The sequence below is a fragment of the Vitis vinifera genome, chromosome 11 (genome assembly GCF_030704535.1).
Source record: "Vitis vinifera cultivar Pinot Noir 40024 chromosome 11, ASM3070453v1".
In the NCBI taxonomy this organism is placed as follows: Eukaryota; Viridiplantae; Streptophyta; class Magnoliopsida; order Vitales; family Vitaceae; genus Vitis; species Vitis vinifera.
Window position 1 is genome coordinate 2,190,833 of NC_081815.1, and position 25,991 is coordinate 2,216,823.

Here is a 25,991-nt window from a genome sequence, read left to right on the forward strand (position 1 = left end):
TCATATAAGGTGATGTCATATATATTCTGGGATTTGCTAAGCAAAACAACCTTGATATTACAGGATACAACTAAAAAAATATACTAAATTTCATGATTCCACAACTTACAAAGCCAAAGACTAGTAAAACATTCCCTTGTTGTCTGATTTTTCTTTGCAGTATTAGTCTGTAATGCTATGGTGATTAAACTTGTGCCTAAGTACTGTCAGCTGATCAAGTGTTAGCTTGCAAACTGGTATAGGGACAGACTGGATGGCTCCCTAAATTTGATTGACCAGACCAGCTTCATGGGCTTGTTCTTGAAAACCAAAGCCACTGAGGAGTCCATAAGGGGATCCAAAGTCGAAAAGGAACTCATCATCTTGAACTCTACCTCCATTGTAGCTGGACCAGGAGGCATGAGTGGTGTTGTCTAGAGCCAGAGAAGATGAGGCAGCTGAAAGGCTTGAAACTTCCTGAGATGATGAAATGCTGTAGCTGGTGTTTCCACTTGTGTTGAATTCAGAAACTTCCATCGGCCCTGGGAGAGGGAATTGAACAGCTGGATTTGAAACCAGGCCCTGTGAATGAAAATCTTGCTGGTAACTCATGCCTGTTTGGTACGACACCGGGCTCGAATCTGTACCGAAACCAACTGAAATTCCATAATCATAGTCCTCAACTTTAGGGATGGAACCCGGGAACTGTACTGAGCTGAGATGAATGATGCTGTTAGAAGTTGCATTGCCATTGTTGTTGCTGCCTTTCTTAAGGTCAGCTTTTCCTGAGAGCTTCTTCTTCAATTTGGTGTTCCAGTAGTTCTTCACATCATTGTCTGTTCTCCGGGGCAGATGTGAGGCTATGACTGACCACCTAAAACATATAATATAATTTATAAATCAGTGATTATGATCATAAAGAAACAATACAATGAACAGATTTTGGAACTGACAATAAAAAAATAATAATAATAATAAAAAGGGGAAAACTAGCCTGCTTCCGATGTTGTTGTAGAGAGTGACGATAATGTTGTCTTCGTCCTCAGTAAAGCCTCCATGCTTGATGTCTGGTCTGAGATAATTGAGCCATCTCAACCTGCAACTCTTGCCGCAGCGCTTAAGCCCTGAAACATCAGAAGGAAAGCTCAGAACTTCAAATATTTTAACAGAAAAACTGTTTTCAGAACCAGAAGTTAAGGGGAACAAGAAATGGGGTTTTGAAAACACCTTCTGAAGATCAAGAAACCAACCCCACCAGTCCAAAAACGCCAAAACCATATTCTGGGGTTGAATTAGAGTAATCAAAAGGGAAAAACACATGAAAAAGAAAAGATCAAAAGAAGGGAACCTGCTTTACGAGGAAGAGCAATCCAGTTACCACCAGTGCCATGGGCCTCAACAAAGGCCCTGAGAATGTTGTCCTCTTCAGGAGACCATGGTCCCCTCTTGACATTAGCCTTGTCACAACAAGGAGCTCTACCCATGTCCACAAACTGAATTGAAACTTACAACAAACAACAAACTTCAAGAGTTGAACAAGGGACGTGAATCAATCAACAGTAGGCATCCATGTGTGATCCTTTTAAAGATGGATAAAGGGGAGGACTTAATTGAAAAGCTTGACTTCGTCTGACCCTTTATTTTAATTGGAGTCGTCATATATAATTTCACTCAGCCAGCCATCTCTCTCTCTCTCTCGTTTTCTTGTAGGCCAGCAGAAAAAACCCAGTCAACGAGGGTGCATGAGGCACGGAAATTTCATGTTTGGTGTCTCCACTGGGAGTCTGGTACATGTATCATTAAATGGTGAATGCAAAAGCGTATTTCCATTTCTCCTTTTTCTCTAGCCTCCAAATGGGTATGAAAATTTATAATTTATTAATATTTTTGGATTTTTTTAATAAAAATAAAAATAAAAATAAAAAATGAATTATTAGAGTAACCATGTATCATACTCATAAAGATTTGAAAAATATTTTGATTCAAGATTGGAGCTATACAATGCCCAAGGTAAACTAAACTCGGGCCAAGAACGATTGGTGGTTAAGGATTGGAACTACACTACACCACACCAAAGGAGTGCTCAAGATTGTAATGAATATAACATACCACTAAAATTATTAATTTAAAATCAACTTAATAAATATTAAGTTTTATCAAACACCCCTATATGTGTCATAGAATCATCGTAATGCATTATAAGTAAAAACAAAACCAATTTGGTCTAGGATTAGAGTTATATTATAACAAAAGAGTGCTTATAGTTTTAGTCGATTTAAGGCTAAATCCGATTCTATTGAATTATAGGGTATAGAGCCTAATATTGGAATAAAATCGAAAAATTGGAGAAAAAAAATGTATGTGTGTACCACACAATCATCATAACGAATTTTTAAGTGTAACAAAATTAGTTCGATTCGAAATTAAAGTTACATTAAATTGAAGGAATGCTCATACTCATTGTTGTTATTGTCTTCTATACTAAAATTGGTTCTTTTGAATGATAGGGTAGAGAAAAATTAGTTTGGTTTGAGATTAGACCTACACTTCATCAAAGAAGTGTTTATGGTCTTACTTAAGATTGCTTAATCAATTCCTTCAAATTATGATTTCCAGGGCCTTGTATTGGAATGAATTGGAAAATAGAAGTATAAATATGCTATAAAATTAATAGAACAAATTTTGAGGTTAAACAAAATTAGTTTGGTTCAGCTACACCCAAATTTTTATGGGCTTTTGTCTTAGCTCAAACACTCTGTGGGCCATACCACATACTGGACCAAATTTGAAGCCAAATCAAAGCCCAATCAGATCCTACAGAACGGAAGTAAGTCAATGGGCCACTGCACATCAGTGGGCCAAGCCCATGCTTCTCATTGTGCTTCAGTGGGCTTTCTCAGTTCTCTGGCCCATTAGAATGCTCCAATCCCACTTGGCACTCATGGTGCCATAATGGGCTTTCCCAGTTCTCCGACCCATTAATGACAAAGTGGTTTTATTAGTGTCCCTTCCATACAATTTCTATTTCTTGTCCATAAAATTAGAACTTGTAAAAAATCTTATACAAAATTATTTTACATCTTTAAAAATCACTTTCACGAATTTTAAAATTTGAAATGGTAAAAAAAAATTAATATCTCAATTTTTTCTTTAAATCATTACCTTTTCAATATAAGCTTTTAAGAATTTTAGCATCTTATACAAATAAAAATAGAAAATATATCCAAACAAACAGTTGATTAAAATTTTTACCTTAAATTCTCCAAAATCACTTTTTCACGTGAAAGTGAAAAGAAAATAAAAAAAAATAAAAAATTAGTCATAGATGAAACCGAAAGCAGATTGATTCATTGCACTCCCAATGTAAAAAGAAAATGATTGTCACGAAGGAAAAAGAAATCATTATTAAAATATCTCCACTGGGCGATAAAAATTATGATTCAACCTTAATCATCATATCTTATCTTATAATCCAAACCTTATTTAATGGTTTAAGCAATAGAACACTATACACCCCCCATTAATTTATTTCTTTGTCCTTTGAATTATTTTTTAATCCAAAAGAAGAGGAAAGAGGGCGTTTCTTTTGGAATAAAACCCAATAATTTTACCTTTAATCAAGGGATAAGATGGAAAAAAAGTCGATGCAGCCAAACAAATTTTGGCTTAAAAATCAAGGGTTGAATGATGGGGACTTAGGGTTTTCAAATGGGTGGATAACTTGGTTTGACGGCAACCTCAATGGGCCTAGAAATCAACCCACATGCAACCCATTTCTTGGGTAAACTTTAGCTTCTCATTGACAAAAATATGGAAGTATTTTCTTAATCTATAGTGTGATGGTTGACAATGCATGGGCCCAATGAGAAGTTTTGGAGTGCAAAATTTAAATTAATTGATGAATTATTAAGATTTTCAATTGACCTTGTCAACTACAATGACTAAGATTTGAGATGGCTTTATGGGGGCTCTAGGGCCCCATGCAAGAGGAAAAAAAAGGAACAAGATAAAAGGGATACAAAATTAGTGGTGCAAATTGTGGGATGGTTTTCTTTGATCTTATTCTAAAATCTAATCTCATCATTGTAATTTAAATTATTAAAAAGAAAGTGTTGGGTGTTGAGTTCTTTCAATTGTTTTGGTGTTCCCTTTCTTTCAAATGAATTGGAAGCTAGCGAATGAGCCGTCCATTTGAGGGAGTTTTGAAATGATGGGTAATATATTAGGAAAATATTAAAATTTCATTATAAATAAGATTTTTTTGACCCAAACTTTGGGTTATTGCACCGGTAACAATCAACATCGAATAAATTCGGTGTATAATTCAATATATCATCAATAGTAGGATTTGAATCTAGAATACCCTGATCGACTAAGTTATGCCTACAGGTGAATAGAGAATTAAAATAACTTTTTTATTGATAATTTTTTCATTAAAAGTCTATTTCACATTATTAAAGGCACTTACAATGCTTAAATTGAAAATTACTTTTTATAATTTTAAAAATCATTTAAAATGTTTGACAGATGATCATTTGATAGATGATTATTTTAAAAATCATTTTTTCTATCTTATATCATATAATTCAATATATCATAGATGGTAGAATTTGAATTTAGAATACTAAGATCATATCTTTTAGTGTTTACCCTGATCGATTGAGCTACGCCCACAGGTGAATAGAAAACTAAAATAACGTTCTTCTCAATAATTTTTTCATTAAAAGTCTATTTCACATAATTAAAGGCACTTTACATTGCTTAAATTGAAAATTACTTTTTATAATTTTAAAAATCATTTAAAATGCTTTATAGATGATCATTTAATAGATAATTATTTTAAAAATCATTTTTTTTTATCTTATATCTTATATTATTAAAAATACAATTAAAGTATTTTCTATAAAATGTATACAATGAAAACAGTATCGATAAAATATATTTTAATAAAAAACACTCCATACGGTCTTTCGACGTATAAATGAGATTCTAAAAAAAAAAAATTATATGATTGATTTCATTCACATAGCATGAAGTTTTATTTAAATATAACTAGTTTTTATTTATTTAAAAAAATGAAAGTAATGAAATGTATTTAACTAAAAACCGATAAGAGAAGGAAGTGAAATTAACTTGATAATAATAATAATAATAATAAGTGGGGAAAAAAAATTCCATTTACAGAAAAAGCCAAGATGATCATAGAAAAGATGGGACCAGATAGTGAAGATTATTTTGCATGCGTGTTTTGGGCCACACAGGTGGAGGAGCGGTGAGGCCATTGTTTAACACGGGACGCCGCCTACTGTGGCTGTCGCCATTGTCGACATCTTGTCCTTCTCCCTTTCTTTTATATTTTATATACATATGTATATATATTCGCTCATCTGATAAACTTGTTGGTTTTATGATTTTGAGTATGTTTCTTTAAAAATACATGTCCGAATTTTGAGAAATTGTGAAAAGCTGAAAATAGCTGAGTTTTCACATCACTGATTCATCATCGTCAATCTCTTTCCAACTTTTCAACACCCCGAGAGGGGCCAAAGGATGGTGAATAGTGGTTCTGTCAAAACCCCATCTCCATGTCTACATCAACTCAAGAATGTAATGAAAAATTGAAAATCTTTCCATGACCCAGTTCAACCCATCCTCTGCAGGGAAAAAAAGAAAGGAAAAGAAAAGAGAAGAACACTGTATATTTAATTTAAAGATTGATTGATGAATACAGTTCACTAACCACATTCAATAAAAATAAGTGAGATATCAAAATCAAGGGAGAGCAGGTTTTTTCAGGGTCTAAATCAACTGAGGGAGCATTAGCCATGCTGTAAACATCAATGAGAACAGAGGCCCATCTCTAAAAACCCATCAACAATCCAAGGGTGGAGGCCCCATATTCTAAAGAACAAAAGGGGAGAGAGAAAGAAGTCATGAGGCATGATGTGGTCGTGTGACAGTGGAAATTCTGTTTGGTTGCGTGCAGGAAGGGTTAAACTCATGGAGGATGAAGTAAAGTTGAAACCATGGTAGATCCCACAGTTTCCCACCATAACTCTCTTTGTCAGAGATATTTCATTTTGGTTTCTACTCCTTCCTTTCGTCCTCACTCCTCACCCATGTCCCCACCCTCGCAGTGTGGAACTCCATTTTTCCCTTCTTTTCCTTTTTCCTTTTTTCTTTCTTTAAAAAAAAATTATTATTTGTAATTTCTCTCCGGAGTTTCAGAAACTTTTGTCAAACGAATCCCGGAGAAAATGTCTCCCCACTGCTCTAAATAGTCGTCCCCACTGGTTCCAGTTTTTCAGCCGCTGTCTCGTCAAATACGGACATCCATTGACTGAGATTCTTTACCATATTTGCTCATAAATGGGCAAGATTTTGAGCTTTATGTGGATAAAGCAGACTACCAAAAATCCGCCACAAGTAAAATACCGGCGAGGCATCCTTGTTGGGAGTTGGGAAATGGGGATTTTCATTAATCTTAAAAGAACAAGTATTTGAATATGAAATCAGAGGAAACATGTAGAAAAAAGAAGAGATAAGGGTGGTGGCAGTTTGATGAAATTTATGCATTACATTGATAATTGCATGGCAATATTTACAATAAGATCAGTAAAATGGGATGATGACAATCGAAGTAGACACAAAAATCAAGCAAAAAACGCGAGGGGATGATCCATCGACTGCTGGGCGATTTTTCAGCAGCAGAGCTCTCCCCCAAAAGCCTTAGATCATCACTATATATGCATATACATATATGGAGTCTGCAGATTATATATATATATATAGAGTATCATGACAAGCCCTAATGCCTTCTGAGCTTCTCAGACGAATCTTCCCCCCCAAAATAGAGATTCTTCTCTTCACCCATCGCCTCCTAATAACATATTTATGTACAGAATCTTTCCTCTTTGGCTTGGCTTGGCTTCTTGATATAATAATTTTCACAGTCGAGGAAATCCAACATAAGACCCCACCTGATGAACCCATGATGGATTCAACAAATCAAAAAAACAATCACCACCACCCACCACCCACCACCTTCCATCCATCACCTTCAGAGAGTTCACTTTACCAGCTCTGACACCCACCCAACATCTGGACCAGCACCTGAGGCTGAAGGGTCGGGTCGATCCAAAGAGTTTTCCTTGCTCAACTTTTCGAACATCTTGGCTCGCAAGTCTCTGCCTGACTCCACCCTCTCCATGGCTGGCTCTTCTTCGAAGAGGTCCACGAACCCGAGGCCGTGCCGTTTCGGGGCTCTGGTTGGGGTCGACGGCAAGCTGCAGAAGCCCGGTCGGATTATGGAGGCTCTGGGAGACCCGAACCCACCTGGAGAACCCATATGAACGCACCATGAGGATGGTGCTGACTTCACCTTGCTGAGTTGGAGTTGTCGTAGAGACGCAACCATTTCGTTGATGGAGTTCGAGCCCAGTGAACGGCTCAGACTCGATGTAATGGGAGACATCGGCGGAGACTCCGGCGGCGGCGACCCCGGCGGGGAAACCGACCCTGGAGATGACATAAACGGCAGAGTTTTTGCACAGGAAGCTTCCAACGCTTGCCTAAGCGGCGACCCGTCATAGGACTCCACCGACCCAGGCGTCCTCGGACTCTGCTGAGGCAAAACCCTCAGCTGCTCAGCCGTGTGAGCAAAGAAGCAAACCCGCCGGCGACAGTTGGGCCCGTCCTTACATGGCTGGGTGCGATAGCGAGCCGGGTGGAGCCAACACTCAAATACGCCATGCGCGAACTCACACGAATCACCCTTCTTGCAGTTCCCCTTCCTGAAGTCAGGACACGCCGTGCCGGAATAGTGAAATTTCCTAGGATCCCTGCGGCGAGCCTTCTCGCCTGGATGAGCGTACGGACACTCAGTCCAGTCATGCGACCGCCCACGTGCGCACCTCCTCACCTTGAACTCAAACATCCGAAAATGATCGCACGAGTATGCGTCCACCGGAATGTCGGCCTCACGACCGGAAATATCGGAGTCCGAATCCACATCAACGTCATTGGACGGGAGATAACGTTGCAGCGCTGTCAACGCCTCCCCAAGAAGAAATGGGGAGTGTTCACCGCCCTGAAGACCGTTAGCATTGGCGTTAGAGTTAACGGAGACACCACTTACCGGATACGGGAAAGATATATCAACCGTAGGATCGTCAAAGTGGGGCCAAGGAGGAACCAGGACCGTCGGATTTGGATGGCGCGATTCTCCGATCATCATCTTGATGCGCTGTCCCCAGAATTCACAGCAACACTTCCAAGGTGTCCCTTTGTTTATAAACTGCTCCAGAACTTCACTCTTAATCATGGTTTGGTTTGTCTTAACCCTGGTCCGGTCCATATCCTATGAGTCATATTCCAACTGCGGTTAAAAATTGTGGGATGTCTTTTACTAGCGCTGAGTGGAATTACTAACATATCCTCGTTGCTCCTAGGATATGGCACGTGGTTTTACGCTATTGGTTTCTGAAATCTCGGGATAACAAGGGGCTGTTTGGCTCTGACTTCTTTAATAATTTTTTTTCCCGAGGATGCCCCTAGAGTTAAAAAAGCCAACAGTTCGAGTTTGGTTAGTTGAGAACTTGAAGATACGATAAAAAGAGGATCCAACCGTTTAATTTTTCAAATTCTCTTGCTTTCTCTCGTTTAATTTCTCGTAAAATTAAAATAAAAGAAAAAAATAATATAAAATATATCAAATAAAATATAAAAATTTAAAATAACATATAAAAATTAATATATGAATTTTAAATTTATTTATAATATATTTATAAAAAAATATGAGATTTTAATTGAGTTTGATTAATTATATCTATATTTTTAAATACTACAAAATATTACAAAATAAATAAATAAATAAATATATATATATATAATTATTGAGTCCAGGTTTAAAAGCATTTCATATTTATTATTTTTAAAATTTATATCCTAAATGGTGGACTTTCTTATAATGTTGGACTTAAAATAATATTTTCTCACGTGGTCAAAAATATTTATAAATATATTATATAATAAATATTTTTTTAAAAGTGGATATATATCCATTCCTAATTTAAGACCCTTTTTCATTCCAAATTTGAAGTCATAATTCTTGTTCATATGTTAGGTTATTAATTAATATATCTTGTGATTTAATGCTATGTTTGGTCATCCACTGACTTAAAAGCCTAAACTTGACATATCCATAAGAAATTATTTTCGATATTGTACTTTGTATAATAATAATATTATTATATTTAATATTGTACATTAAACCGATATACTAGAAATTGATATTTTTATTTTAGTATTTATATTAAAAAGAAATTAGCAATTTGAGAAATAATTTTAATTTAGCTGTGCCTAGGAATATAAAAGTCCTGTTTGGATTCACATCTAAAAAGTTAAAAGGGTTTTTAGTTTTAAGTTTAATTAGAGTTTTTATGTTTTTTTTCATCTTTTTTATTGGAAATTAGAAATGCTATTAATTTATTTTTTATGTTTTTAATTATTTTTAAAAATAAATTTTATTATACATAGTGATTTATTTTCAATTATTTTTCATATTTATTTAATAATTTTTGTAAGCAATTTTCAAAAAACATGTACAAATAATTCTAAAAATGATAGGATTTGTTGGATAATTATTTAAAAAAAACAAAGAAAATATAATTATCAACCAAAAACAGTTTTATGTTTTTTTAAAAATTATTTTCACTTTTTTTCTAAGTACTATTTTTAAAAACGAATAATTATATAATTTAGGATGATAATCTAGAATAAAACATTGCATTTATCTTTAAAATACATTTAAAAATATATAAAAACAGTTTCAAAATATTTTGAATTTTTAAACAAACATTTCAAAAGTGACTATTTTTCAAGAGACAATATCTTATGTTTTTCAAAATAAAATCTATTTTTTATTCGTGATTGTGATTTGTGAAAACATTTTGCTATTTTTTATTTTTAAAAACCCAAAAACAGAATTTGAAACCAACTTCCAAAAATACCCAATATTTTATTGCTTTCTTTTTTGTTCTTACTTTTTAATGCCCCTAAACTTTTTTGTTGGGACTTCCCCAACACAAAAAAAAAAAAAAAAAAAAGGAGATTCCAATCTTGATAACCATGAAATGTAGGTGCACATGAGTCATGAGAAGTGAGAACTCGGTTGGTTGGTTGGTTGGTTGGTTGGTTCATAAATTAAGTGTCTCCAGACACTTCTAGACAGCACCCATATAATTCAACCCACTTTCCATACATTTTCAACTTTTGAATTCCTCCATTAGAGGACAGGTGGAGTTCAATCTGGTGGCAACAATCAAGAACCCATGTGCACAAAGGCCTAACCTTTCATACGTGGCTACCCTCTTCAATTCAAATCTTTAATCCCCACGAGCCATGGCCCCTGGGGCACCCTACAAGAATAGGGCTTTTCATTGTATCCAGAGAACTTGGGGTACCAAGGGCTATTAATAAATCATGCCCACTCCACCGCAGAGAATGAAGGGCCCCACCAATTTTAATCCCTTAGTACTTTTCCATCAAACCACTGAACCGTCTCCTGTCGCGCCCCCAAGGTGGGGTTGGTGTTAATAATACCTTTTTCTAAGAAAAAAAATAGTCCAAATTACAAATTTGATGTGACTTATTTTACATCAAAACTAGGTACGGGCCGTTAGCTATGAGAAAGGAGAAAATAAAAGCGCCGGAGTCAATAAGACTCAAGACAGTTGGGGGATGAACCAAAAAGGGTGTAGTCAATAATTGTGAACCGGAAGCCATGTGCCCATGCCTTGACTGTTGTGGTCTGGCAGACCATCGCAAGGAATAAGGGTCAAGAAGAGATGTGTTGGAACTTTGAAATTATTAATCAAAACAAAAATTATCTTTATTCCTCTTAAAATATAATTTTTGCAACAGTTAATAAAAATTATTTTTTAAAACCCAAATATATTTGAGAATATTTTAAAAAATAAAAATCTATTTGGAAACTTTAAATATTTTAAAAAATAAAATTTACATTTAAAATATATTCTTAAAAAAATAAATATTGGTAAATTTATTATTTTTTTTTTTTAAACAAAAAATATTTTTCAAAATAGTTAACAAATCAAGCTTATTTTTTATTTTTTTCACAAAAAAATATTATATATATACATATTTAAAATACTAAAATTTTAAATTATTTTTTATTTTTATTTAAAATATTATTTTAAGAAATCTAAAATTTATTATAAAAATAATTTATTTTCGAGTAAATTGTTAAGAATTTATTTATTTTGTTAAAAAAATTTCAATCATATTGTTTGAGTAAAAAAAGTATTTAAATTTTTTTTTTGACGTAATTGAAAATTTAAAATACCAAGGACAGTTTTTTAATAAGTAATATTGGCTGAAGAGTAGGGGCAAAATGATAATGTGAGGTGGGGGACAGGGTCACGTGAACTGTTGAGTAGGGAGGGCTCAAACAGTGCCACCATGGCAAAAGGGACACGTGGCATCCAAAACGACGCGTTCCGAGTTCCGACAAAACACATCGCGATCCTCTATCCGTACGACAAGGGGAAAATCTTCTCTCTCACGAATGGGATACTGTACGGACGATTAACACGTTTCATCTCTAAAGGTGACGATGCATTTAACTCGGGCCCTGCACGGTACACGTGTCTCTCTGGTTATCTCGTAGGTGACACGTCTTGTACGCGTGGCCTCATTTGCATGTCCTTGGTCTCGAGATTCGCGTGATTTTGACGCTGCTTTTATCTCTCTTTTATTTTTTAATTTATTTTTTATTTTTTCCTGACTGATTTCGATATTATCAAGACGAGAATTTGTTGTGATCCGTTCTGCTCATGGTATCATAACTGGGCTCGCTCCGAAATTTTCTAACGAATTTTTGTTTTATAAAATATTAAAAACTAATTTTTAAAAATTATTTAAGCGATATTTATTATTTATTCCTTGAAAATATTTATTTTGAGTCTGATTTTACACCTTTTAACTTACCAAAAATTTTTGTTTGGTAGTGAAGAAAATCTAGCGGTAGGCGGCGATCTGAACCGTTGTTGTCAAGTGTCAAAAAACATGTCGACTTCAGCTAATTTTTTTATTATTTTAAATTTATTATAAAAAGGATAAAACTCTATCCTAATCAATTTTCGAGGAATTAAAATAATTTTTTAAAAGTGTGATAAGACTATAGTTGGATTACCCTTTTTGAAGGTAAAAGTCTATTTTGGCCTTTAAAAAAGTTTATAATTTAACAAAAACTTTAATACAAAAATAAAAATATACAAAAAATATATATATTAAAATATCGAATTGGTAGTTACACAAGTTTATATATGTATGTATTTAAGGAATAAATTATATAAATAAGGAGTCTTTAAAAAATTAAAAAATTAAAAAATATTTAAAATATTTAAATATTAAAAATAAATAATATAAATAAAAGTTTATTTGATAGTGATTTTTTAAAATAAAAAAAAATCAAATATGGGTTAAAATCTTCGGATGGATCAAAAGGTGCAGAAATAATTAGAATTAAATATGAAAAAATATGTCGTTACTTGTTGCGGAATTTCGGGGGTGTTAGTGTAGATTATTAAAAAGTATAATAAGCATAGTAAAAGCATATAGTCTTTGTAAAATATTTTAAAAAAAATTAAAAAATTACTTAAGGGATATATGATAAATAATTTTATTAAAAACGTTTCGTCTAAAATGACTTGGCGGTGATACACCGTGGATTTGGATTTGGAAGGAAAACAAAGGAAAGGTGAGAGTCCGCAAGTTGAATTGTTTGAATAATTCCAATATTGAAAGGATGAAAGTCCTTGAGGTTGGTAATGTGAAGCAGAGACCATGTTTGAATGGTGATTGATTGGAGTGACCAAAAACTTATCCGAATTGAAGGGAAGCTTTTTGAATCGATAAAAGTGGAGTATGTTGCCATGATTCACGAAATGCCTATCAAATCATGGAGTCTTAGGGGTAGAAATGACTGAAAACGATGCCCCTTGGGCCTTGGGCCTTGCCCCTTGGGGCACCTGATAAAACCACTCGGGTCTCAGGGCCTCACAAAACACCCCAAAAGAAGCAGCCAAACGGGGCCTTCAATGTGGCCGTCGTCCAATTGACTCCAAGGGTGGGTGATGACAGGCGGTGGGATTAGATTAAGATTTTACTAATGGGAAGTGGTGTCAACATTATTGGGATTTAGGAGATCTAGGGTTTTTATCAATTGAAAGTGACATTTAGGCCGAGAATCATAACCTAGTCCCAGTTATACTTTTGGTAGTTCCTATATCCAGCCATATGTGCCTTGAAATGGAGGGCATGTGGCCAAAAATTATATAGGGACAGTGATGGTTGTTCCCATTGTGGTCCTCCAAAAGAGGGCACCCTGCCCTAACGCAACCTCCACCCTCTGACTCCAAATTTTAAATCCAATTAATTGCATCTATCAAACTCTCCTTATGTTCATCCCAATAATTTTTGTTTTAAAAAAAATAAAAATCCCTCCTATAAAATAACTAAAAAATACATACTCATCTTCCTTTCTAGGGTTTGGTACAAGCATGATAGCATAGTATCTGACATAACATCTCAGATGTTTTTAACTTATTTTTTAAAATATTCATAATAAAACAAATGAAAATAACTTGTTATTTAAAAATTATATATATAAATAGAAAATTATTTTATTTTTTTATTATTAAACATATTTTTCATTTTTCTTTTTTTCTTAAAAAAAACAAAAGGTTGTTTTAAAAAATAATTACCAAACAAAACTTTAATTTTTTTTCTTATTTTTCTTACATTTTTTCACAATTTTCCACTCCTAAATCATTTATAAATTCTTCTTAAATGTGTTTTCATTTATGTTTAAAACAATTTTTTTAAAATCAAAATTTACATAAAAAATAAGTCTTAAAACATGGATTCTCTTAAGTTTAGTTCTTTGAGAGTATTAAGAAAAGAAATGAAAAGTTAAATACTAAAGAAAATAAAATATAATTAAGATTAGTTATAAATTTATTTATTTTTAAATTATTTAATCTTTGTATAAGTAAGGAAAATAAGTTAAATGTATTTAAAGAAACATATAAAAATAATTTATTGATTTTAAATACATATTTTTTTAATTTCCTTATGTTTTTTCTCATTATTTTATTTTCTTCGCATTTTTTCTTAAATTTTATAATAACCAAATATTGCTTTAGGGTTTGTTATTGAGAAGGGAAAAAAATAGAAGAAAATTAATGTGGAAAAGAATAATTGGAAAGGTGTTTTAGGTATATTGAAATTTTATAGATGATGTATTAATAATGTTAATACTTTAAAGTGGATTGGTTGGATGTTTTGGGTAATGTAAATTCTTTTTGAGAGTACTAAGGGGTTTTATGCAATAGTATTTTGTTATAAAATTATTGAAGGGGAAGATTGTTAGGACATTAAGTCTTGTTTGTAATTGTTGATAATTTTGTCCTTATTCATCTTGGCTTATGAAACTTTTTAGATTGTGACTTGCTCTCAATTTGAGATTTAAGGTTGCTATTAGCTTAACCAAAATGTCACAGGTAAGTTTAAAAAAGTTTGTTTAGTGATAAATTAAATGATTACAGTGTTAAAGTGAATCAATATATATATATTTTTTAACTAAAATTACTTGAATTAATGTTTTGGAAAAAATAAGGATACTCGAGTGGTGGAAACGATGCTCAAGTACTGTAACCTCTCAAGCACTTATCCAATGCTTAAACGCTCGAATGGTCATCTAGAATATGTTAGAATATGAAATAATTCGTTTTTTGAAAATTCATAAGTATTTTTTTTTGTAAATTCTATATATCAATCCCCTATGCCTGTAGGCCTATATAAACCATTTTTTAACCCAACTAGGGTTGGATACTGAGAGAATCAACCAACTTACCATTTCATTTTCAATTTCTCAATAAAGAATTTAGTCTATTCATAAAATTGAATTATGAGTTGTTAGAAGAACTCGTATTATCTTAGAAACTAGGAGGAATTCATTGGAGTATTGGAAATGCTATGTTGTGGACATAGATCATAATATCGGTGTTAAATAGCAAGTCTTTAGGGTAAAATAGTAGGAAAAATCTAAATATTTGGATCTCAAAGAGTGAATAGTAGATTAAAGGTCTTAAACTCAATGGATTTTTTATTTTCATAGTTAATATTAATACGAGGGTTTTTCATGTAAAAATTATTACATCCTTGCCTGATTTTGTTATTTATTTAATATTTTATTATTTTTGTTTATCCTTTATATCTTTTAGTGTTGATTTGGGTATTAGTTTTCAAAAAATCACCTTCTAGGTGTTGCCGACAAGAGAAAACGAAGTTTCAAGTAACAAACTCACCGAATAAATCCTATATTTTTTTACTAATTTAATTTTCCTTTCTCTTTAACTTTTTCTTTTCTTTTCTTTTCCCTTCTAGTATTTCTTTCAATTCCTTTGTCCTCTTCGACTTTCCAACAACCAACTAGCCTTAAAATTTGTTGCAGACGCGTGCTCTCCTGATCAAGAGTCAACACAATACTTTTCCTAAATTACAATTAGGCCCCAATTAAAGAGATCACTAGAATTTTCTCAATAATATTTAAAAAAAAAACACTTTTATAGGCAATGAATTAGCATATAAATTAAAAAATATTTTTATAATACATTACATAATAAAAAAAATTAAAATAAAATTTATTAAATATTGCTTTAAAATTCACTTTAATAATTTTCTAAATTAAAAAATTATTGGACAAAATCTTAAATTGAAAATATTTATTTCTAAAACATAATAATTTTTTAAATCAATTTTAAGACTATTCTCAAAACCAACCTTTAAAAAAATCACTTTTAAATAATTATAATCTTAATTTTAAACTTTTTTTTCTGTCTTAATTTTTTTTAAAAAATAATCCATAATTATTTAAAAAAAAATGGATTAATAATATTAGTCTAAGGTAATACTCGATCGTTAACTTCAGGGTTCTGTAGAATTAATCAAGATGCGTGGAAACTGATTAAGACATCCAAAATTATCAAAAATAAAATAAAATATTAGTCTAAGGTGGAGAGTGGCGGATCGTATACGATAAGTTCATGCCGACTTACCACATGAGAAACACGCTGACTGCAGTGGGGGCACATCATAGCAGTCAAATTCATATCAAAAGGGCATCTCTATTGTCCCATTTTATTAAAGTGGATGTATTGTAACACATTGGGACCAAATTACTATGTCAAAATGGACCGACGGGAAAATAATTTTGATGCTAACCGTTGCCCTTTGTTAGAACTTATGAGAAGGTACAAAGATGTCTCCTAAACCCAACCAAAAAAAAAGGGACAAAAGCAAATGAAATTCACGACAAATTTGAGGTAATTTCCTTTTTGAAGAATCTCATCATGATGATTTTTAAAATTTAATTACATTAAAATATGAAAAAAAAAAAAAAAAAAAAAAACTTGAGCTCGCTGAGGTGAAAAGTACTTTTTAAATATCGAAAAAGAATTTTCTTATCGAAATTATGTATTTGATAATAATTTCAAATCATTTTTAAAAAGTTAGGTTATCATTTAAAATTAATACTCGTTACAAAAATCAATTTTTTGTTAAGTAAAAACATCACAAAAATATTACTAATTTTTATTGATATTCAAAGAATAATTAATTATTTATAAAAACATTTTTTTCAAAAAAAATATGTTGCATGACACTTACGAGACAAAAACATTTTCACGAGAATGACTTTCAAATGAACTTGAAATTACGTGAAACTCATTCTTGACATTTTTACCCTAAGGTCTTTAAAGTCGCATTTAACCTTGAAATATGTGTTGAAAATCTAGAACACCATAGCTAAACAAAAACATTAAATAAATAACATAAAGAAGAAAAAAGTCATGGTATCGGCCTAAGAGTTTGAAAGTGAAAGACCCATTTAATAAGCCTTATAACCTAGGATTTTGAAGCAATTATGATGCTTATAAATGATCAACTTTAGTAACTATTCTTGATATCGAGATGTCTTAGGCTATGTTTGGTCTCCGAAGAGTGTTTAGGAAATAGTTTTTTCATGTTTGTTTTATCATAAAAAAAATATAAAATAAAATCAAATATAATTAAATTTTATAAAAAATTTATATATTTTAAAATTATTTAATCTTTATATAATAGAACAAAAAAGTGAATTTAAACCTGTTTTTACTTTTCTTCTCTCCATTTTCTTTCCCTCAAATTTTCCGAAAATCAAACATAGCTTTCGGAAACCAAAATTCACAATCAATAAAAATCTTGCAACTCAATGCAAGGCACGTATAAGAGCTTCATCTTTATATGAAATTGACAATATATATATACAAATGTCACAGTCCATAAAATAAGAATATTGCGAACGATAAATATCCTGAGAGGTGGGTAATTTATTAATTTTATGCTAATGACAGGCTGGTTTGGTAGGAAACCAAAGAAAAAGACATTTGATTGAGACATTTGTATTTAGTAATGAGCTTGATTACTTTCCGACCTAGTTGATGGGTGTTGATACCTAAACACCTTCCCTATCACAGCTTTGCAATGATCGATATTCCAAAGTTTACCAGGGACTCAGGGACTCAGGGTGGGTCTTTTGACCATGGAAAGGGGCGGAATTAAAAAAACACTATAGGGGAGTTTGAGGAGATAATCAGGGTTGAAGATATGGACTAAAATGAGGTCAGATGGGGTATGGAACTGGGACAGAAGGAGGGCAGCCCATGTGTCCTCGATGAAATCACAGGAGCAAGGTTGTTAAATGTGACATCATGAAGGTAGGACTGGTCCCATGTTTTGCTTGTAGATTAAACAAATCCATGTGAACTACCATTATGTGACTCTGATCTTTAAAGTTGGAAACTCTTTTTCATCAAGATAGAACCTGTAAAGTAGATGCAGGCCTTATCTAGCTCGAACCGAATCATCGTCCTTTTCTTAATGATTATTAATTTGATGCATAAAAAAACAATTTTATCGCTTCTGGTTTGGATTTGGTTGCATCTCTACTCGAGTATTGATTCCATCAACCTACTGGTTTGGACTTTATAGGACCAGCTAGCTGATTGTGATGGTATAATAAGGCTACTACATTCTTCATTGGGAGGACCAGGTTGGTACAACTTGAACTAGCCATACAAAACTTGAACTTGAGACAGGACTGGCTGGAACAAAGCCCAGAAACCCTAGCCAAGCCCAATATAACTACTGGCTTAGCATTAGAAATCAAACAAATTCAGTATCTTACAGTATAGTTTGTCGTAAAACTAGGAAAATTTTTGTACTAAGTCTTGCAAACAGACAAGATGGTAGGGGCTTTTCTGACCATGGAATAGGGTGGAGAGAAGGCTAACACTAGAAAAGCCTATTCCACCATGCAAGCTTTTCAGGGAAATTGCCCAGCCCATAATTCTCACTACTGTCATTTGAAATTGGGTTCAATGGACTCATTGAAAGCACACCCAAGTGGAAACCCAAAACCCCAGGCCCAAGAACACTCACGCAGTCACATCATTGGAGCCGAAAACCACATTTCATGCCATTATCACAAGAGCAGGAACTTACCAACACACATTGACTCAGGCTGTTGAGCTTGTACAGATGTAGAAATCATTTGCTCTGCGTGACTTTAAAATATGTCTACAAAATTAAGAGGAATCCTTTTCAACCAACATGGAATATCATAATCACATTCCATGCTACAAATATTTAGGTTATTGACAAGCACTTGCAGGAGAACATTCAGCTAGCTACGTGAAGTTTTTTGCATGCACGAAGAAGGGTAACGTTGATCATGAATTAGTGCAGTGAGATGAAGACAATCTTGATCTGGGTCATCTCTCCCGATGGCTTCTGTAGTTTGCAGGAGGTGGATTTTATTTTTATTTTTTCTGTAGAATAATACCTTACTGTTTCTTTTCTTAATTTTGCTCTCTTTCTAGTAATCCCCGAGACTCAATGGAGACGATCAGTGATGGGCTATACAAATGAACCATAAAGAAAAACGATCTAGCATTGTTTTAGGGAAGAAGTAAGCCATGATATCGAGCTGAAGGACTGCCCAAAAGCATAGAATTTGAACGGGTTAGAGTCGGGTGTTGAGTTAGAAAAATATCAAGATTGAATTGGGTTAAAAGTGTGGGCATGTCACCCGTGAAAACCAACAGGAATTATTATTAGTTATATTAGATATTGTTTTATTTGAATATAAAAAAATTATAACAATTTTTACTTTTTAATCACATTAGAGTTAGAAGTTTATTGTTTTTATTTAATTATTAAAATACATATCTTTGATAGGTGAAGTTTGAGTTTATAAATAATTATTTATATTTAATTAGCAAATAATAATTTATCTTATGATTTTAAAACATTTTTACGTTAATATTTTATAAAAGGATTTAATTTTATAATTGTTTTGCTAATAATTTGTAAGAACTGTGATTTTTGGTAAAATAAATCTTAAAGAATGACAGCAAGAAATTAACTAAACTCAAAACAAATAAATAGGAATAGAAAATTTAAATGAGGATAATTATCGAATTAAGTTAAGGCATGATAATCACTATTTTTAAGACACGTCGATAGACGAGTTTGACATAGATTAACATTCCAATAAAAAATATAAATAACTCTTTATTTTATGGACAAAAATGTCTGGTGCCTCTCCATTCAAAATTGGTAGGTGATATTTCTAATTCAAAAATTAGGCAATTTTCCATTCCCATATCCAAATGGGTAACCTTTGGATTGACGGAAATTTGTAGAATAATGCAAAAAAGATAAAGTATAATCCATTGTTTATACATTAGCCTAATTGAATATCTAATCATTTTAGACAAAAAGGATAAGGCAAATCATATTTTCTTTGGATAAGGTTGACATTACAAATTCTTGATTACATAGTCTTAGAAATTTATCCATTGTTCTTTGATTTTGTTGTCTTTATCCATTTTGGTTTTCAATTTTGACTTTGCATGGAAGTTTTTAGGATATTTTATTTTTCTATTCCCAAAAATCTTTAGGGGATCTTTGACAACTCTTTTTTAAGATAATGTTCTATTTTCTAAATAAATAAATAAAAAACAAAAAAGGTTTTCAGATAATATTTTTTAATTGTTTTTACTTTTTTTTTAGATGATTTAAACAATAATTATACAAACATTAAAAATAAAGATTTAGACATAAAATTTATTTTTAAAATATATTTTAAAATATTAAAAATAATTTTTAAAAATTTCAAATTTTCAAAATTTCAAATTTTACATAACATCGTAAAACAGTTTTTAAAAACTATTTTTTTATAATTATTTTAAAAACTATTTTTTAAAATTATTTTTAAAAATAATTATTAAATAAGGTCCTAATTTTTTAATCTAGAATTCTTTCCTATAAAGGTAAATGTAGAGTAGGATCAAGGTATAATATTCAAATAATTACAAGTTTTATGAATGGATAATCGGGATTTATTATCCAAATTACTGAGCTTTGGAAAATACATTCTAACAATAAACCAGTTTCATTTAATATAAAAATGAAAAAAATAAAAATAAAAGGGGATATTAAAAACCAACGAATGTGAGTAAGATTAGTCAAAGGCTTATTGAATGAAAAATACATAAAAACTGCCACCTTTGGCTGGAAAAGCGTCCCAATAGGTAGTAGGAAATATCATTTTTGACCCTCTGCATGAGCATGAATAAAAAATAGGGGCGACAAATCACAGCCCTGAATGATGGCAGTTCGGTAGTTTGGTCTAACTGTTAGGGTGTTAAAAGTAATTTAGAATAAGATCAGATTGTATTTTTTGTGAAGTGGAAGGGGATATTAAAAACCAACGAATAGGGTAAGATTTAGTCAAAGGGTTATTGAATAGAAAAATAGAAAAACTGCCACGTTGCAAATTGGTTGACCATGACTGGAAAACCATCCCAATCGGCACTAAGAAATATCATTTTTGACCATGTTTAAGAGCATGACGAGCGCTTGAATAATGTTGGGGCTAACTATTGTTGGTGTCGAGCCAATTGGAGTAAGGTCCGTCCAATTGTGCTGAAGTCAAATGGACTTTTTCCCTTATTTGTGCTTTTAGAGGATTTTGTCTAGCTTTACTGGGTTACAGACGGACTTCTTCTTTGCACAAAAAGATGTTTGGATAGATGGTCCGAGCACGCCCCTCCAAAGCTTAAGTTAGATAAGGATAGGTTTAACTATTTTGTAGAAAAGAATGAGCATATGTGCGCATGTATCTTATCCGTGCTTTTTAAGGAATTTATATAGAGCTGATGACGACTATGCACTCTAAATGGAGTCTCGTCCATCCTCAAGTGTTTGGGCCGGCGCTCAGACGTTAGGCGTGGTTGATCATGCATGCCAAAAATCTTGAGAACTTAATTGGATTGATTTTCCTGTCTGAGAGTTCAACGAGCTCAATCTGTCAATTCCGTTTGCCCTTGTGGAAGAAGAGAAACTTCTCACTTTTGGTGTTAGACGGAACTTATCTTAGTCTAGATGGGGTCTTGAGCTTAACAATAACACGTGGAGGGAAACCCCCCACAACTATCAGGGTGTTAAAAGTAAATTTAACAAAAAGATCATAATATACCTTTTTTGTAAAATGGATGATAACATTTCCAATTGTCTATGACTAATCCAAGAGTGAAAATAGTAAAATACATGTCAGTATATTGGTGTTTTGTTGATTGTAAGTGCTTATGTGTCAGTTTCAGAAACAGAAAGTTAAGAGCCTAACGGATTAGACTCTTTGCAAGTCTCTTAAGACAATAGCATTGATACTTATTAGGTTTATTGAATGCTTACTCTAAGGGTTTGATACATCGACGATTAATTTGATCAATGATATGCAAAATCCTCGTATTAAAATAGGGAGTGCAATTAATAGACTAGGATATATATGTGAAGAAATGCAACACCTTTACAAAAAATGAGATTATTAAAAATTTATCTTTCAATTGGATTCTAATTACAATAAAGCAGTATTTTAATTTAGTTTCATGATTAGGAAAATGCTATATTATGATAGGATATAAATATAATAAAAAATTCGAACCATTGAATATATCTTATGAAACCTAAACCGTTGAATAAAAATACAAATAAATAAGATCAAAATATCAAGATAAAAAAAATACAAACACGTAGAATTAGAATATAAACTACAAGAGTTAAAAATATGTAAATAATATAATATCTTATTGACGATACTTCTTTTATACTCATGAAAAATAGATATTCGACGACAGGTGCACAAAACATAACCTAATAAAAAAAAAAGTTTATAACACATACTTAACCTTCACTAACATCATCATGCTTTTATTTTCACCTTGACATGACAAAAAACAAAAAAAGAAATTGACCAACTCAAAAGTTGGCAATTCAATTACCCTCATCACCTTTTGGATCCATTATTTTAGTGGTTTGGTGTTGTGATAGGTAAGGCAAGTTGATTGACTAAGGCGACAAATGAAGTGACCCCACTCCATAATGGACTATATGTAAAATCCAAGGGTGGGTTGATCATATTTCACCTTTAAAATCTTTCTTAATTGAAGTAGGATTGAACCTACTAAATAAAAAAATATTATTTTTTGCAAGTGGGTAAGAGGGCCAAAGAGAATTGCAATCCTCCCAAGCAAATTACATTTCCATATGTTGAAAATTTCTTATTTCTTATGTATGGATTAGTTGGAGATTGATGTGATTTTGGAACTATCTAATGTATTTTTCTCATATTTGATTTTGAAAAATAAAAAAATAAATATAATTAAAATTAGTTAAAAATTTATACATTTTAAAATTATTTAATATTTATATAAAAACTAAAAATAAAATAATCTATTAATTTTAAATCTATTTTTTTCTTGACATTTTCGAAAACCAAACATAACCTAAAATTCATTTATAATTTATTTATTTCAATTAATATTCTATTAAAGTTTAATTAAATTGAGCTTAAATTCTAATTTCTCTTTCTATAACTATCTAATTTTATTTCTCTAGATATTTCATTGCTTTTTCCGTACTAGTACAATTGGTACTGGCCGGAACGTATGAAATAACTTCACAACCACCTCTTCAAAGAAACGTTTTCAAGCAGATATTTTGGGAGATCACGTCTTAGGTGTTTTTTTTATTTTATCTGATAAAATCACCGGTCTGTCCCATGCAGCCTGCTCAGAATATAACAAGTGGGTCTGCCGTGTGGATGACGTGGCGTAGTGATTGCCGTCTATTGCTCGACCGTCATTTATATTTTTACGCGTTTTGCTCGAGTAGGACACAACTCAGCCGTTTGATTTCACCAGCCTATTTAAGAAAAAGTCAAATCACTCGTCGATCGTGACTAGATGCCGAGTCAGTCGGCCCACCTTTGCTGTATAACTGAAATTTTGATATGATGTCCACGCAAAGCTGACTCATTCCCAGCAACTCCTTTGAACTCTCCAAGTAACCCCTCACAGAAGCGCGTCGCAACAGCATATAGACATTTAGCCAGATGGCGTGATATCATTGGACGTGGGCTTCACGCGTGTTAGGAATGTTGTATGGAAATTTTTAATACACGTGTCCGATTGATTAGTTGTAAAACAAAGATTTTCCTGTAAGGACTCCAAAGCTTCCAAAATATCAGACAAGGACTTCTAGAGTTTTAGCATAAATAGGCTTCTAGAAAATATCATACGCATATCGATTCACAAGCTTTTTGTTAATCAATTCTGAGCTCTGCGTCTCTTTTTCATTTCCCCTTCCTTCTTGATTTTCTGTCACTTTTTCTCGAGAAAATATGACTATCCTCATTGACCAGCCTGAGCTAGGTATTGTCTTTTTCTCCTTTGATTCAATCCTTTTTTTGGGTCTTGCATGTGGCTGATGTTTTGATGGTGATTATGATCAGGGTCACAACCGGAGAAGCTTTACTCTGAGACCAATGAGTTGGTGTTGGACGGCGGATTTCCGGTGCCGAAAGATGGGTTTATGGCGCCTGAGATCAATTCGTTTGGGAACTCATTCAGGTGGTTTTAAATTTTAATTTCTTTTTTCTTTTGAAGATTTTTTTTTTCTTCGGCCTTGGTGGGAATGACCGATCTGACGTGAAAATGGGTGGCATGGTGGCAGGGATTATGATGCGGAGAGCGAGAGGCAGAAGACCGTGGAGGAGTTCTATAGAATAAACCACATTAACCAGACATATGATTTTGTAAGCTAATTCTTAACAACCTTTTCAGAACTTATACGCAATTTGGGCTCTTTCGACCCTCCCGGTTTTAACTATATCCCATTATACGAGGTTTGAATTTGAAGAAAACTCATAATGCAAATGCATGCAGGTGAAGAAGATGAGAGAGGCGTATGGGAAATTGGACAGGGTAGAGATGAGCATATGGGAATGCTGTGAGCTTCTCAATGATGTTATAGATGATAGTGATCCTGACTTGGATGAGCCTCAGATTGAGCACTTGTTGCAGACTGCTGAAGCCATCAGGAAAGACTATCCCAATGAAGATTGGCTCCACTTGACTGGCCTTATTCATGGTATACAATATACATATATACATATATATATATATATATCCACACTTTTCAATTTTTTTGTTTCACAAGAACTGATATTTCCAAAGTATTCTATATATGCTTATTTATTTGTTCTTGAATGGGTTTACAGATCTTGGAAAGGTCCTGCTTCATCCTAGCTTTGGAGAGCTTCCTCAATGGGCTGTTGTTGGTGAGCTTTGTGCTTCAATGATGTCATGGTCAATACATTCATTTCCATTTAGACTCAGACTAACAGTTAATATAATTATTGCCATTGCAGGTGACACCTTCCCTCTTGGGTGTGCTTTTGACGAGGCCAATGTCCATCACAAGGTATATTTTCTTCTCAAAAAATGGCACTTCAAATGCAGTAGGTATCTACACAAATTTCTCAAAATAATTTGTGTTTGCAGTATTTCAAGGAAAACCCAGATTACAACAACCCTCATTACAGCACCAAGAATGGAATTTACTCTGAAGGGTGTGGTCTAGACAATGTAATGATATCTTGGGGACATGATGACTACATGTACTTGGTATATATCTATTCGCTTCTTCATATGAACTTGGAATCGGTTCAATGATTCCACAACCTGCATCAGTTTATAAATGAAGCTCTTCCATCAAATTTGCAGGTAGCCAAGGAGAATAAATCAACTCTACCTCCAGCAGCATTGTTTATCATCAGATACCATTCCTTCTATCGTAAGTTGTTTTGGATTCAAATGACTTCTCGATATGTGAAGTTATTGATATGATCTCAATAGAAACTCTCTTTCTTGCAGCTCTACACAGACATGGAGCATACAAACACCTAATGAATGAAGAGGATGTTGAGAATTTGAAGTGGCTTCATATATTCAAGTAATCTACCTTATATGTTTTCTCTTTTTCTATTCATCTGATTGATTTTTTCACACTGTACACCAACCAATTAAACTTATATTTTTACAGCAAGTATGATCTCTACAGTAAGAGCAAAGTTAGGATTGATGTTGAAAAGGTCAAGCCATACTATCTCTCCCTCATTGAAAAGGTGAAACCACCATTGCTAATTCTTTGATTGATGACTAGTTCCCTTAGCTTTCAGTTTTGTTCTTGCTTAACTGGAGAATTCTATTGCAGTATTTCCCTGCAAAGCTCAGATGGTGAAGAGAGGCTGAGGCATATTGGATCAAGAAAAGGGATTAATTTTTTATTCCTTCAAGTGAACGTTGGAGATTGAAACAGTTACTATGTATGAATAACTTAATAAGGAAGCTTTATGGGCTTGCTTCAGTTTATTCTGTAAATCACTGTATCCTGTATCAAATACTAATATTTGTACCATGCCTTTAATTTGTTCTGAGAAAAACATTTCTCAGCTTCAATAAATGATCATGAATCTTGACTTA

General features: G+C 32.8%; 3 protein-coding genes across 3 annotated transcripts; 1 reads left to right on the top strand and 2 right to left on the bottom strand.

The window, feature by feature from the left end:
• On the bottom strand, positions 1 to 1,661 carry LOC100243880 (transcription factor MYB36). Its single transcript, XM_002280018.5, has 3 exons — positions 1,328 to 1,661; positions 974 to 1,103; positions 1 to 853 (listed from the first exon to the last, which is right to left on the bottom strand). Exons 1-3 carry the CDS (start codon positions 1,461 to 1,463, stop codon positions 262 to 264), a joined length of 858 nt encoding a protein of 285 aa, XP_002280054.2. The 5' UTR covers positions 1,464 to 1,661; the 3' UTR covers positions 1 to 261.
• Positions 1,662 to 6,536: 4,875 nt separating this feature from the next.
• LOC100259323 (zinc finger CCCH domain-containing protein 20) lies at positions 6,537 to 8,599 on the bottom strand. The gene has a single exon (XM_002283078.4). It carries the CDS (start codon positions 8,333 to 8,335, stop codon positions 7,049 to 7,051), a length of 1,287 nt encoding a protein of 428 aa, XP_002283114.2. The 5' UTR covers positions 8,336 to 8,599; the 3' UTR covers positions 6,537 to 7,048.
• A 15,129-nt stretch (positions 8,600 to 23,728) lies between these two features.
• LOC100254212 (probable inositol oxygenase) lies at positions 23,729 to 25,991 on the top strand. The gene is made up of 11 exons (XM_002283083.5): positions 23,729 to 23,879; positions 23,960 to 24,077; positions 24,181 to 24,262; positions 24,393 to 24,597; positions 24,728 to 24,787; positions 24,878 to 24,930; positions 25,011 to 25,133; positions 25,233 to 25,302; positions 25,383 to 25,461; positions 25,552 to 25,633; positions 25,723 to 25,991. Exons 1-11 carry the CDS (start codon positions 23,849 to 23,851, stop codon positions 25,747 to 25,749), a joined length of 930 nt encoding a protein of 309 aa, XP_002283119.1. The 5' UTR covers positions 23,729 to 23,848; the 3' UTR covers positions 25,750 to 25,991.